This window comes from Trichechus manatus, unplaced genomic scaffold (assembly GCF_000243295.1).
Source record: "Trichechus manatus latirostris isolate Lorelei unplaced genomic scaffold, TriManLat1.0 scaffold00216, whole genome shotgun sequence".
In the NCBI taxonomy this organism is placed as follows: Eukaryota; Metazoa; Chordata; class Mammalia; order Sirenia; family Trichechidae; genus Trichechus; species Trichechus manatus.
In genome coordinates, this window is record NW_004444152.1 from 2,899,001 (window position 1) to 2,913,241 (window position 14,241).

At 38.2% G+C, this 14,241-nt stretch overlaps 1 protein-coding gene across 1 annotated transcript in view; it reads right to left on the bottom strand.

The window, feature by feature from the left end:
* Positions 1 to 1,491: 1,491 nt before the first annotated feature.
* Positions 1,492 to 14,241, bottom strand: part of ZNF235 (zinc finger protein 235) — a 20,852-nt gene continuing 8,102 nt past the window's right edge. Inside the window, exon 4 of the mRNA XM_023742723.1 lies at positions 1,492 to 4,428. Within this exon, the coding sequence (XP_023598491.1) occupies positions 2,465 to 4,428 (1,964 nt within the window). The 3' untranslated portion in view covers positions 1,492 to 2,464. The remainder of the gene's footprint in view (positions 4,429 to 14,241) is intronic.

Below are 14,241 nucleotides of genomic sequence, written 5' to 3' on the forward strand. Positions count from 1 at the left end.
CACTGATTTCTCCAAGGAATTCTCAGGCAGGCACAGCCTTGTCTTTGCTCACTGCTCCCTCCCCTGCCCTGCAAGAGCCCTGATTCAGGCCAGACTGAGGCTTCAATCCTTCAGGCAGCTCCCAGACAGATCAGACACACTGAACAGACCACCAGTAAAATCTGCCCTATTCACTCAGAGCCTGACACCCAGACGCCTTCATTATGAAAGCAAGACCTATAATTCACTTCCACTGCAGCCACCCAGCTGCTGCACTGGGAGGTGCACCATGGAGAGGTTTACCCAGTGTTTAAAAGTCACTTTTTTCTTGTTTCAGTGTGAGGTTAGTTTCTCTGATCCTGTGCCTATACTTTTCAGAATTCTTAGAGTTGGGATTACAGATTTCTACTTCCTTTTCTTGTGTGTGGGGGGGATTGGGATCTTAGAATTCCCAGAATTCTATAATATCCCTTCTAAAGATAACCAGATCCTTTTTTGCCCAGAAATAAATATTACATATATATGTAATTATAATATATATGAAATCCCATGTCTCTGTTCACTTTTCTAAATATATATTCAGGGTATCTACCAATGTCAATAACAACTATAAATTTAGCTTCTCATTTGATTCTGCATAGTATTCCACTGCAGATAAACCATATTGTGTCAGTCTGATAAACCATATTTTGTCATAGACTGACAAAAAATCATAGACGAAATATAGTTTATCTTCAGTGGAATACTATGAATGCAGAGGTTGCTATTACAACGTAATGATAAACATCCTTTTTTTTGTACATCCATAATACAGATTTACATGCCATATAAAAATAAAGCAATCAAGGATGGCTTACTACAATGGATTTTCATTTATTCAGTAATTTTGTCTTACTGCTTTGGTAAAATTGATAATGTTCATTGTAAATAATTCTTTGAAAAGTTAAAAGGAAAAATCATCCAAAACCCTCCCTGCCAGAGGAAACTACTGTTAGCATTATTAATGACCATGCTACACATTATCTCTACGCATGCAATCACATCTTTAGGTATCCTTTTTAGATTGTACTAGTAAGGCTCTAACCTTGTTTTCTCATGAATAAGTGAGTTCCTTTCCTGTCACTATAAGTGTATTATCATCATTTTAATGGCTGCACATTACTGGAATATACAAAAATTTACCCAATCTTTTACTGACTGATGAATATTTACCTCTTTTTTAAATTTTAGGATATCTTTGCATACAATCTTTTTCACTTTTGCTATTATCTCCTAAGCAAAACTTCTAGTGCTAGGATTACCAGGTCAGAGTATTTTGATACATATTGACCAACTAATCTCAAAAAGCTCCTGTTCTTCACTCCTACCAAGAGAAGATGTTCATCACGGAATGCTATCTAAATGGATTTACACTTAATAGTTTTAATCGAAATTTGACGTTCCTTCTTCAATTGGAGGGGTGGCAATGGGGATGAAGCATGTGACAAAATTAGTGCCCTTAAAATTTGCCAAAGTCCTTGGCTTAGGAAGTCTGGAGGGAGAAAGAACTACCGCAGAGAGGGCAACTTGACCTAAGCCTGAGTATAAAAAATGAGAAGAAACCAATTATTATCAATTCAAGTTTACTAAGAAACTTTTTGTCATTAACTACTTTTAACACTTTCAAAGAGTTACAGTAAAACCCTACCTTAATGAATTAAGAGTCCAAAAATTCAATTGTGTAAATTCCAGTATATTATTGTAATCAGTAAAAAAGTCTATAAAATACAAACTAATGATATTAAAAATTATACTATTCACAATTGATAATACAGTACACAGAAGTGAAACTGGATGAAGGAAGCCATTCACAAGTCTTTTGCCCAAATCTGTATTATTGTAAATAGCAGTATTACATGCCTTTTGTATTTCAGTTATTTCTTCAATTATTGTTAAGGATACTTGCAGGATTCCTTTTAATTTAATATGAATTTAGGGCAGGGAACTGACTAAAAATTTCAAATATTTGCCTTAATTGTAACCTCTTTCTCCACTTTATTAATTGCTGGGTACCCTTTACCAAATCAGGCACTATTTTTCATGGTGGAGATAGAATGGTGAAAAATTTCCTCCCTAAATGGGGGTTACAGTCTAGTGGCATTTTGTCCATCATTCTACTTTTGTAAAAGTCCTTCCCATACTATTTCTTTATATGTCCTCTCTCCTGAGTAGACTCTATATTGAGAATTGGGCCATCTCAAACTCTAGCAAAAACACTGGCCATATTTATAACAGGTTTTTTTCTTCTCTGTGGAATCTGATGTTTATAAAGGATTCATCTTCCAACCGAGTTCTTAAAACACAATATAGAGTTTCTCTCCTATGAAGATTCTTTGATGAAGCTTCTCAGTTCTCAAGTTATCACTTTCCACAATCATCAGCATGGACTCTCCAGTGGAGATGAAGATGTGAACTCTAACTGAAGGCTATATCACACCTCACATTTCTATAGATTACCTCCACTGTGGACTCTCTGATGGTATACCAGATGTGATCTCTGGCTGAAACCCTTACAACAGACATCACATATGTATGGCTTCTCTCCAGTGTGGACCCTCTGATGTGTGTGAAAATGTGAGGCCTGACTGAAGCCCTTACCACACTGCTGACACGTATACGGTTTCTCTCCCGTGTGTACCCTCTGATGAGCACTGAGACCAGCACTCCAACTGAATTCCTTCCCACACTCCTCACACTTAAATGGTTTCTCTCCAGTGTGAATTATCTGATGGACTTGAAGATTTGATCTCTGGCTGAAGGCCTTACCACATATATCACATTTATATGGTTTCTCTCCAGTGTGGACTCTCTGATGGGCTTGAAGATGTGAGGCTTGGCTGAATCGTTTCTGACATGCATCACACTTGAATGGTTTTTCCCCAGTGTGGACACTCTGATGAGCTTGAAGATTTGAGGCCTGACTGAAACCCTTACCACATTCCTCACATTTATAGGGCTTCTCTCCTGTGTGGACTCTTTGATGATTGTGGAGGTTCAAACTCCAATTGAAGCGCTTCCCACATACCTCACACTTGTATGGTTTTTCTCCAGTGTGGACTCTCTGATGGGCTTGAAAATACGAACTCTGACTGAAGCCCTTACCACATACATTGCATCGAAATGGTTTCTCTCCTGTGTGGACCCTCTGATGGCTCTGAAAACTTGAGGCTGAACTAAAACCCTTACCACATTCTTCACACTTATAGGGTTTCTCTCCCGTGTGGACCCGTTGATGACTGTGAAGATTAAAGCTCAAACTGAAGCACTTACCACATTCATCACATTTGTATGGTTTTTCTTCAGTGTGGACTCTCTGATGGGTATGAAGATTTGAGCTACAGCTGAAGCGTTTACCACAATCCCCACATTTATATGGTTTCTCTCCAGTGTGAATTCTTTGATGGGCTTGAAGATGTGATCTCTGAGTGAAGCCCTTCCCACAGACCTCACATTTATAAGGTTTCTCTCCAGTATGGACTCTGCAGTGAATATTAAGATCTGTGCTACGACTGAAGCCCTTCCCACAACTGTCACATCTGTAGGGCTTCTCTCCTGTGTGAATAGGCAGATGAGCATAAAGATGCGAGCTCTGGTTAAAGCTCTTACCACATTCATGGCATGTATAGGGTTTCTCTCCTGTGTGGACTCTCTGATGAGTTTGCAGATTTGAGCTCTGACTAAAACCCTTACCACACTCATGACACCAATAGCGTTTTTTCCCTGTGTGAACACTTTGTTGATATGGAATACCTGAGCCATAACTGATGTCCTTTCCATGTGTGCTACACGTAGGGGACTTCTTTCCCAAGTGTGCCTGCTGATGAAGTTCAAGGCTTGAGCGATCACTGAAAGCATTTTCACATTTGTTACACTGGTAAGTTTTCTGTCCTGTGAGAATTATACTACGCTGGTTAAGAGGTGGTATCTTTAAGAGGTCCTCACCATAATCATTGCTGCTATAAGTCTTATCTCGTTTGCACACTATATTGTCATGATGGTGTGAAATGCAATTGAAAATGTTAACACATGGAGTAAATATACATAATCTGTCTTTCATTTGAGTTTGCTTACAACTTCCCTGAAAATTCTGAGTCTTACTCAGATATATTTTACTCCAACAATTCTGAGTTCTCCCAGTTGGAAATTCTTGATTTTCAATAACATTGGAATCATCCTCTATAAAATTCATTATATAGTTGTCATCTTCAGAAACTTCTGCCCCGGCTTGGCAGGGGGAATCACGTTGCTTGGGAAACTGAGCAATCCTTCCTTGAATATTCATCATGGAGTCTTGGCTTCTAGTTAATTTGCTCACATGTCCCCTGATATGCCAGCATGAAACTTCTCTCAGTGAAAGGCACCTTAATCCTGCTTCTTGAAGAGTCTCCATTTCATTTTGACTCCTGCCTCCTGAAAGGATAAAGAGAATAAAAAATTGAGGACGAGTGCATACTTTGTTCAGATATTTAAAAATTTCACGCATAGGCCTCCGTATTAGTCTTTAATTCATGAAGGGACTCTTCAGCTTATCTTTACCATTATGTCGGATGTTCTTGGGTATTATCTGCCCGTAGAAACAAAAAGGTGGTCTCTGGGCTCCTAGTCACTAAGCAGGTGTTCTTTTGACAGCTTAGGGAAAGTAAGGGAACACTTTGGGAACAGTGACACATTAATGGTTTTCATCATGTTACCTGGTTATCAGCATGTAAGTAAAAATTGAAGCCATAGACTTAGATTGTTTTGCCTTGTCATTGAGTAGATGAAAGGGTGTCCTGATCCTTGAGTAGCTCCATCATTTAATGGCTGAGTTAAGGAAGATGAGCCCACAGGAGACTGAGGATCACTGCTGACTTCTGGCTGGAAACTCTAAGCTAACTCCTGCTTCAGGCCTCAGCTTAGAAATTGGTTTCTTTGAAAAGCCTTTCCTGACACTTTACTGCAGGTTACATTCTTCTCCAGCAGGCAGTCGTTACACCCACTCTTCACTTATCGACATGGTTAGGTTCCAAAGACCAGGTTGTTAGGTGAACACTGGCGTTATGCAAAAATGGAAGATGACCACAATCAGATCACAAAATGGAGGATGACGATATCATTGCAAAACTGCCAAATTACATCATTGCACAACTGCCAAACAACTGAGAACCATAGCTTAGCCAAGCTGACACATAACCATCACAGCCAGCGTCACTCTCACCTCGCACTTCAGCGTTCATTACTGCCAGACGTATGGCGTTAATGCGCAAAATAGATTTTTTTTACTATTGTCGTAAATGTGAAATGTCAGATAATGAGATAGTCAATAAGCGAGGAGTAGGTGTATTGTCTTTATTATTGCTGTAATTATCTATTATATTGCATGTGGTCCCCAATAGCGCTAAGCTTTGGGAGGGTGAGGGACAAGTTCACCATTGCATCCCCAGTATTTTACCTTTTATGTGGTGGGACCCAATAAGCACTTGTTTAATTGGCAGATAATGTCAGTAGCTCATTAGATTTCATATGCATATATCAGCCACATTTACCACTTAGCTTACTTACTGCTTTGAACAGGTTAAACTATATAGACTTGTTCTTAGCAAAGAACATAAAATAGCTATATACCTGGTTCTTGTATTAGATTATGACTTTGAACTCTCTGCTACCAATACCTATAAAAAGTTTGGGGGAAATAAAATTTATAAAGTACTGCAGTGTACTTGGACCATATCATTTGGTACTTCTAGAACTGGTTTTACTAAATCATGCTTTGATTATACTGAAGAATATTAAAAGTGACACAACTTTGAAACTCATTATTATGGTTACTTTAGGGATGGTGGAGTAGGTAGTTTACTGTGACTTTTTTATAAGGATGGAAAGGGAATTTTTTTTCAAGGTACAGTACTAGCAGAGCTTATTCTGAACTAGGATTTGTATGTATAAGCCTGTGGGTGTGTTTAATTTTTTATGGATATGGTAAATAATGCAACTGCTCAGGTATCTCTTTGAAATGGCTTCTAGGACACTCTGTAAATTTTTGGACTGACTTTATCATAGGACATAAGTAGTTTATATCTTATGTTTTCTGTAATAATCTTATCACTTTCATTATGTATATTTTATTTCTCCTATCTTTATTGTCACTTTTTTTATTGCCACCTTCATTCCCTTGCCCTCTCCATTTCTTTATTTTCTGTACTAATTTATTTTTGTATTACACTGTTGTTGTCAAGTTGATTCTGACTCATAGCAACCTTATAGGACAGAGTAGAACTGTCCCATAGGGTTTTCGATGCTGTAATATTTACAGAAGCAGACTGAATATCTTTCTCCTAAAGAGAAGCTGGTGGGTTCAAACTGCTGACTTTTGTTAGCAGCTGAGTGCTTAACCACTGCACCACCACAGGTTCCTTCTTTGTATCACGGGGCATTAAAAAGTCACATGTAGACGTCTACAGCACAATGGATAACAGACCATTAAGTCTGGTCTGAGACTGGAGATACCCCAGAAGACATGGCTCCCAGACTCTCTGTTAATCTGGAACTAAAACCATTCCCAAAGACATGATTCTATAAAAGAATGCTAATCAAGAGGGGGAAAATGCAGATCAGAATTTCAAATTCTCATGGAATCCACAATTTCTGGAGCCATGGAGGCTAGATGAACTCCTGAAACTACCGCCCTGAGATATATCATCGTTAAACCTTAAACCAAAAACATACCCTGAAGTCTTCTTAAAATCAAACAATAGTTTAGCTTAACTAGTACTAGTGAAGAATGTCTGCCTTGAGCTTTGTGCTCTTTTGAGATCTATCTACATGGGATCAAATTGACAACAGCAACTCAAAAGATTAGATAGGAAACTTAGGGGGCAGTGAGTTTATGTTAATGGGGTTGGAACAACTTGGAAAAGGAGGGTGAGAATGGTTGCACAATTCAAAGAATGTAATCAACTGTCACTGAATTGTACATATAGAAATTGTTGGATAGGTGTGTGTTGTACTGTGTATATTCTCAACAACAAAAATAAATCATTAAAAAAACAAAATGAAGACATTACAAGAAATGGCAAGTACAAACCAATATTCCTCATGAGCATAGATACAAAAATTCTTAAACTAAATCAAATCAAAGAATATATAAAAAGGATAATAAATTATGACCAAGTGGTATGTATTTCAGGAACGCAAGGTTGATTTAACATTCTAAAATCAGACTAAATTCTTTTCCCTGAAGATCAGGAACAAGGCAAGTATGTCTACTCTTACCATTTCTATTCAACATTATACTGAAAGTTCTAGCTAGGGCAATAAAGCATGAAAAAATTAATAAATAAATGGGATATAGATTGGAAAAAAAGAAATTTGTCTTTATTCATAGATATGACATCTATGCAGAGAAGCCTAAGAAATCTACAAAAAAGCTATTAGGACCAATAAGTATGGTTACAGGATACAAGCTCAAAATATGAAAATTAATTTTATTTCTAGATGTAAGTAACGAACAGTCAGATGTTGAAATGGAAGAAACAGTATCATTTATAACATAAAAAAATATTAAATACTTAGGGATAACTTTGACAAAAGATGAACAGGACCTGTACACTGAAAACTATAAAATACTGCTGAAAAAAATTAAAGTAAGGTCTAAATAAATGAAGAGGTATACTATGTTTATGGATCAATACTATTAAGATGTCAATTCTCTTTCCATTGACTCATACATTCAATGCAATCCCAACAAATATCCCAGCAGGCTCTTCTGTAGAAACTGTTAAGCTGATTCTAAAATTTATGTAGAAATGCAAAGGACCTAGAATAACCGAAAGAAATTTGAAAAAGAAGAACAAAAGTAAGAACTAACACCCTGATTCATGACTTCTAATAAAGCTACAGTAATCAAAACAGCTAAACAGCATGGCATCCAGATAAGTAGATCAAAGGAACAGAACAGAGTCCAGAAACAGACCCACACAAATATGGACAACTGACTTTCAACAAACATGCAAGGCAATGCAGTGGAGAACAGATAGTCTTATCAACAAATGGTGATGGAACAACTGGAAATCTAAACGCAAAGCATGGTCTTTGACTCATACCTAAAACTATACAAAAATCAACTGAAAGTGGATCAAAGTCCTAACTGTAAAACCTAAAACTATAAAACCTCTAGAAGAAAACTGTTGGGTAGGCAAAGATTTCTCACAACACGGAAAAGGTAATCCATAAAAGAAAAAAACTGATAAATTTGACTTAATCAAAATTAAAAACTTCTGCTCTTCCAAAGACAATTTAAGAGAACAAAAAGACAAGCCACAGACTAGAAGAAAATATTTGTAAATCACATATTTGATAATGGACCGGTGTCCTGAATATATAAAGAACTATCAAAACTTAATTAGAAAACAAACAACCCAATTTAAAAATTTTAGAAAGATTTGAATAGGCACTTTACCAAGGAAGAAAACTGGTTGGTAAATAAGCACGTAGAAGGATGCTCAATTTCATTAATCATTAGGGAAATGCACATTAAAACCTCAAGATAGACTACACCCCTATGAGAACGTGTACATCTCAAAAGATTGACCATACAAAGTGTTGAAGATGTAGAGTAGCTGGAACTCAGATAATCTGCCAGTGAGAATGATACATCCACTTTGGAAAACTGGTAGGTTCTTCAAAAGTTAAATGTGCAGCAACTACATGACCCAACCATTCCACTCCTGGTACTTACCCAAGAGAAACAAAAGCCTATGGCCATACAAACACTTATATATGAATATTCACAGCAGCTTCACCTGTAATAACCAAAAACTGAAAATAAATGCCCATCAAAGATGAATGAATAAACAAATTATGGTATATCCACACAATGGAATACTACTCAGCAATGAAAAAGAATGAACCATTGATGCAATAACTCGGATGAATCTCAAATTATGCTGAGTGAAATAAGAGAAAAAAGAACACATACTGTATGATTTTATTTACATAAAATTCTAAAAAATGAAAACCTGTAGTTACAGGAAGCAGATTAGTGGTTGCCTGTGGAAGGGGCTGAGGACAAGGAGGGATAGGAGGGGCAGGTGGAAGAGAGGAATTACAAAGGGGGATGAAGATTTTGTAGGATTTGTAGCATTTTATTTTGTCTGAGGGTGCTCCCAAAATTGCCAGCCCTCCAGATCTGAAAGCAAACAGCCGCAGCTTTATAACCTCAAGGTGGCAGAAGGAAGGGCTCAGGGAGATGGAGCAGTTGGAAATTTAGGGCAGAAATTCTGGAAGCAAGGGAGCCATAGAAAAAGTAAGAATAATCTGAGTATAAATTCTGCCCAAATCCCTAGCTGAAAATTAACTTCACAGGGTGAGATTTGTGAGTCTGATGTTCTTTGGACTACTAAGTGCATTACTTAACCTACACACTTTTTGAAGTGTCCGAGGTCAGAACTTAGGGCTGAAAGACCACTAGAAATTAAGAGGAGAAACCCTGAGGCAAAGGAACTGCAGAGGGTTAGGCCCTAATGCTGAGTATAAAGTCTGCCTAAATCCTTGCCAAATTTCTCAAGCGGAGACCGTGTGAGGACTTAAGCTAAAACACCCCCTCAAAAAAACAGTAGCTAGAAGCCAACAGAGAAATTAAAATGAAATACTAAAAAATATTTGATTTACCCAAGGGAATGCAAGAAAAGACAAACATGGAAAACAGAGGAGTGGGGGAGAGAGAGAACAACAACCGCAAAAAAAGATAATAAACATAACTATTTTAATAACTACATTATATGTAAATGGACTACCTTAAAATCAAAAGGCAGGGATTGCCACACTACATAAAAAGCAAGATCCAACTACATGCTGTCAACAAAAGATGCATTTTAATCACAAAGACACAAGCAGTTAAAAAGAAATATCATGCAAAGTTTAAGAAAACTTGACTGGCTAAATTAATGTCAGACAAAAACAGGCTTTAAGAAAAAGAGAGCATTTTATAATTACAAAAGGGTAACCATATCAGGAAGATATAACAGTTATAAATGTATATATACCTAATAAATAACTACGTGAAGCAAAAACGGACAGAACTAAAGGGAAAATGGGCAACTCTACAATCAGAGTTGGAGATTTTTATACACTTCTCTCAGTTGTTGACAGAACAGTTAGATAGTAAAAAAATCAGTAAAGCCATATAAGATCTGAACCACAATATCAAACACTTTAAGCAAAATGAAATTTATACACCACTGCCCCCAACAATAGCAGACACACATTCTTTGCAAATGCACCTCCAACATCCATCAAGATAAACTAGATCCTAGCCTATAAAACAAGTTTCGAAAGAATGAAATATTAAAGAATATGTTCTCTGGTCAGAGTGGAATTAACTTCAAAAAACAATATGATATCTAGAAAAGTCCCAATTATATGGAAATTAAACACACTCTAAACCCATGTGTCAAACAAATCACATGGGAAATTAGAAACTATTTTGAACTAAATAATAATGAAAGCACATCGCATCAAATTTTTTGGCATGCAGTTAAGTGGTACATAGAGAAATGTATAGCTTTAACTTATATTAAGAAACAAGAAAAGTCTAAAATTGATGACCTAAGATTCCATCTCAAGGAGCTATAAAAAGAGGAAATTAAGAAGAAGGAAGGAAACGGTGTAGAAATCAAATAGAAACTAGAACAGAGAAAAATAAAGGAAACTAAAAGATGAGTCTTTAAGGAAAAAAAAAAAAAAAACAGGAAAAGTGATAAATCTCTACCCTAACAAACAAAAAAGAGAAAAGACAAATATTACCAACATCAGGCATGAAAAATGGGATATTACTACAGATCCTACAGGCATTAAAATAACAAGAGGCTATTACATGAACTTTTTGCCAATAAATTCGACAACTTAGATGAAATGGATTAATTTCCTGAAAGATACAAATTATCAAATCTGTCATAATAGAAAAAATAGTTCATAAACTGAATAATAGAATTTATAAATAAAATGTTCCCACAAAGGAAACTAGAGGACTAGACAACTTCACTGATGAATTCCACTAAGCACTTAGGGGAAGAATAATATCAGTCCTACACAAACTCCTTCAGAAAAGAGATGAGGAGGGATGCTTCCCAAGTTATTATATGAGCCTAGTACTACCTTGATATTAAAACTAAATAAAGACATCAAATGCAAAGACAACCACAAATCAAAATCCTTCTTCAACATGGGTGCAAAGGTCCTTAACAAAGAGCCAATCTTATTTATTTCTAGAAACATAATAAGAAGGGTAACACGTCATAAGTGGGATTAATCCCAGGAATGCAAGGTTGATTGTTGTTGTTGTTAGGTGCCATTCCAACTCACAGCGACCCTACAGACAACAGACCAAAACACTGCTTGGCCAGCACCATCCTCACAATTCTTGCTATGTTTGAGCCCATTGCTGCAGCTACTGTATCAATCTATCTCCTTGAGGGTCTTCTTTTTCACTGATCCTCCACTTTACCAAGCATGATGTCCTTCTTCAGGGACTGGTCCCTCCTGATAACATTTCCAAAGTACATGAGACGAAGTCTCGCCATCCTTGCTTCTTAGAAGCATTCTGGCCATACTTCCCCCAAGACAGATTTGGAAGGTTGATTAAACACATGAAAATCAATCAATGTATTTCATCATATTAACAGCAGAAAAGAGAAAAATCATATCATATCAATAAAAGCAGAATAGCACTTGACAAAATACCACACCCACTCATGATAAAAACTCTCATTAAACTAGGAACAGAAGGTAACTCGATCCAATTAAAAAAAAAACCCGTTGCCATCAAGTCAATCTGACTCTTAGCGACCTTATAAAACCAAACCAAAAACCCCACAGCAATCGAGTTGATTTCGACTCATAGTGACCGTATGGGACAGAGTAGAACTGCCCCATACGGTTTTCAAGGAGCGCCTGCTGGATTCAAAGTGCCGACCTTTTGGTTAGCTGCTGTAGCTCTCAACCACTAGGCCATCAGGGTTTCCGACCTTATAAAACACTACTGCAAGAATCCTAAAGAGACCTACATAAACGGAAAAGCATTACATGTTCATGGATTGGAAGACTTAACACTGGTGAAAATGTCAATAAAACCCAAAGCGATCTATAGATATAATGCAATCCTGATCCAAATCCTAGTAACATTCTTTAATTAAATGAAAAACAAATCTCCAAATTTATATGGAAAGGGAAGAGGCCCCGAATAGGATTGAGTTTCCCAGCAGCAGACCCTCATCAGCCTACACTCCAGTTTCTAGAGCAGCCCCTTCTCGCAGGATTCCTTCCCTGCTCTGAAACCGCTTTCTCCAGTGCAGGAAGAAATCACTTTTTCCACCTCGGAAACAGCCCTAGCCAGGGCGGCTGGCCCTAGCTCAGGAGGTGCCCAGGTCTGCGTACCCCGGCGGGAGAGGCCACTCAGGTGGGGGAGGCTGGCGTGCCGCAGCCGTGCACATTCTGCCCTGCCATATGGCTGGCCAGCCACTATGCTCCAGCCATTTGAATCTCCTGCCTGCACGGACACTGCAGGGCAGGTGTGAGAGCAGCAGGGCGCAAAGGGGTCGCACATCCTTCACTTCGATAAGACCAGTCTCACTGGCCACCCGGGGGCCCCATGGGGCCGGGACAGTGCGTGCTGGCACCCATACTGTCCTGCTCCTTATCTTAACGTGGGGCCAGCACTGCACGACCTGGGCATGCTCGAGCAACGGCCCCCACTCGTGCTCGGGCTGTGACAACCCCGTGTGCAGCCCTCTGCCCCACACTCTGCCTCCGGCATGACATACCTGGGTGCAGAGTGGCTACAATAAACTCCACCATTCTCAGGCCTGGCCCCGAATTGCCTCAGAGCAAACGCACAGTTTCAATTATTTATTTTCTGATTATTAGGGTACTACCAAACTCGATTCACGACTTCTTGACCATGGCTAATACTTTTATTATACAAATACGATCAAAAGTAGCATTTTCAGACTATTGAATGGGGGTGAATGAGGCCAAAATTCACTTCTGGAAATGTCACATCACGGTATATGCGTGCGTGCTATGTCAGAACTTTTTTTTACATAATTTTGTCATTTCCATGTGTTGTATGTGTTATCAGGAGATATCAGTCCCTGCAAAAGGACATCATGCTTGGTAAAGTGGAGGGTGAGCAAAACAGAGGAAGACACTCAGTGAGATGGATTGACACAGTGGCTCAACAATGGGCTCAAGCATAACAAGGAACGTGAGGATGGTGCAGGACTAGGCAGTGTTTCCTTCTGTTGTACATAGGGTCCTATGAGTCAGAACCAACTCGATGGCACCTAACGACCTATATGTGTGCACGTTATTTATGTGGGCACGCTATTTGCGAAAAGCATGGTATCACCTAAAGTATAAAATATACGAGTCCATGCTAATCACAGAATGGGTATTAAATGACAATAAGGAGGTAATGTCATAGACAGATACTGATATATTTGTGGGTAATATGACATACTCCAGCAAAAATAAGTGGAAGAATAGATAAAACAGGAATGGCAGAAAGCTGATGATTGTTGACAGGGTAATGGATATTAATAGTTTGTTGTACTATCTTCTCTACTTTTCTGTGTATTTTACCACTTCTATTATAAAAAGTTTAAAGTCACAAAAAGGAGAAAAAAACGAATCATCCAGATTGGAGTAGAGTACAACAGCAAAAAATCAGCGTTCACATTCGCAGGTCAATGTACAGTAAAAGAAAAAAAAAGATGTGGGAATGAAGTTTAAAACTGAACTGTGGGATTATAAATGGTATCCCATTAAACCATTTTAATCACATATGCCCTTTAGTTCAGTGATTCACTGTATGATTAACTTAACTGAAAACCAAAACCGAACCAATCCCATCGTCGAGTCGATTCTGACTCACAGCAACCCCGTATGACAGAGCAGAACCGTCCCATAAGGTTTCCAAGGCTGTGATCTTTACGGATGCAGGCTGCCGCATCTTTCTCCTGTAGAGTGGCTGGTGGGTTTGAACCACCAACCTTTCGGTTAGCAGCCGAGCGCTTTAACCACTGTGCCACCAGGGCACCTAACTTAACTGAGGACATACACAATTTTAGAATTAACCCATATCCTGTTTTGTAAATTTCTGAAATTCGTCCACCTGTGTAATAGGTATCGCACTTTTTAGAGAATGCCAGATGGGTGGTTCAGGCGCTCATAAAAATGTTAGGCATT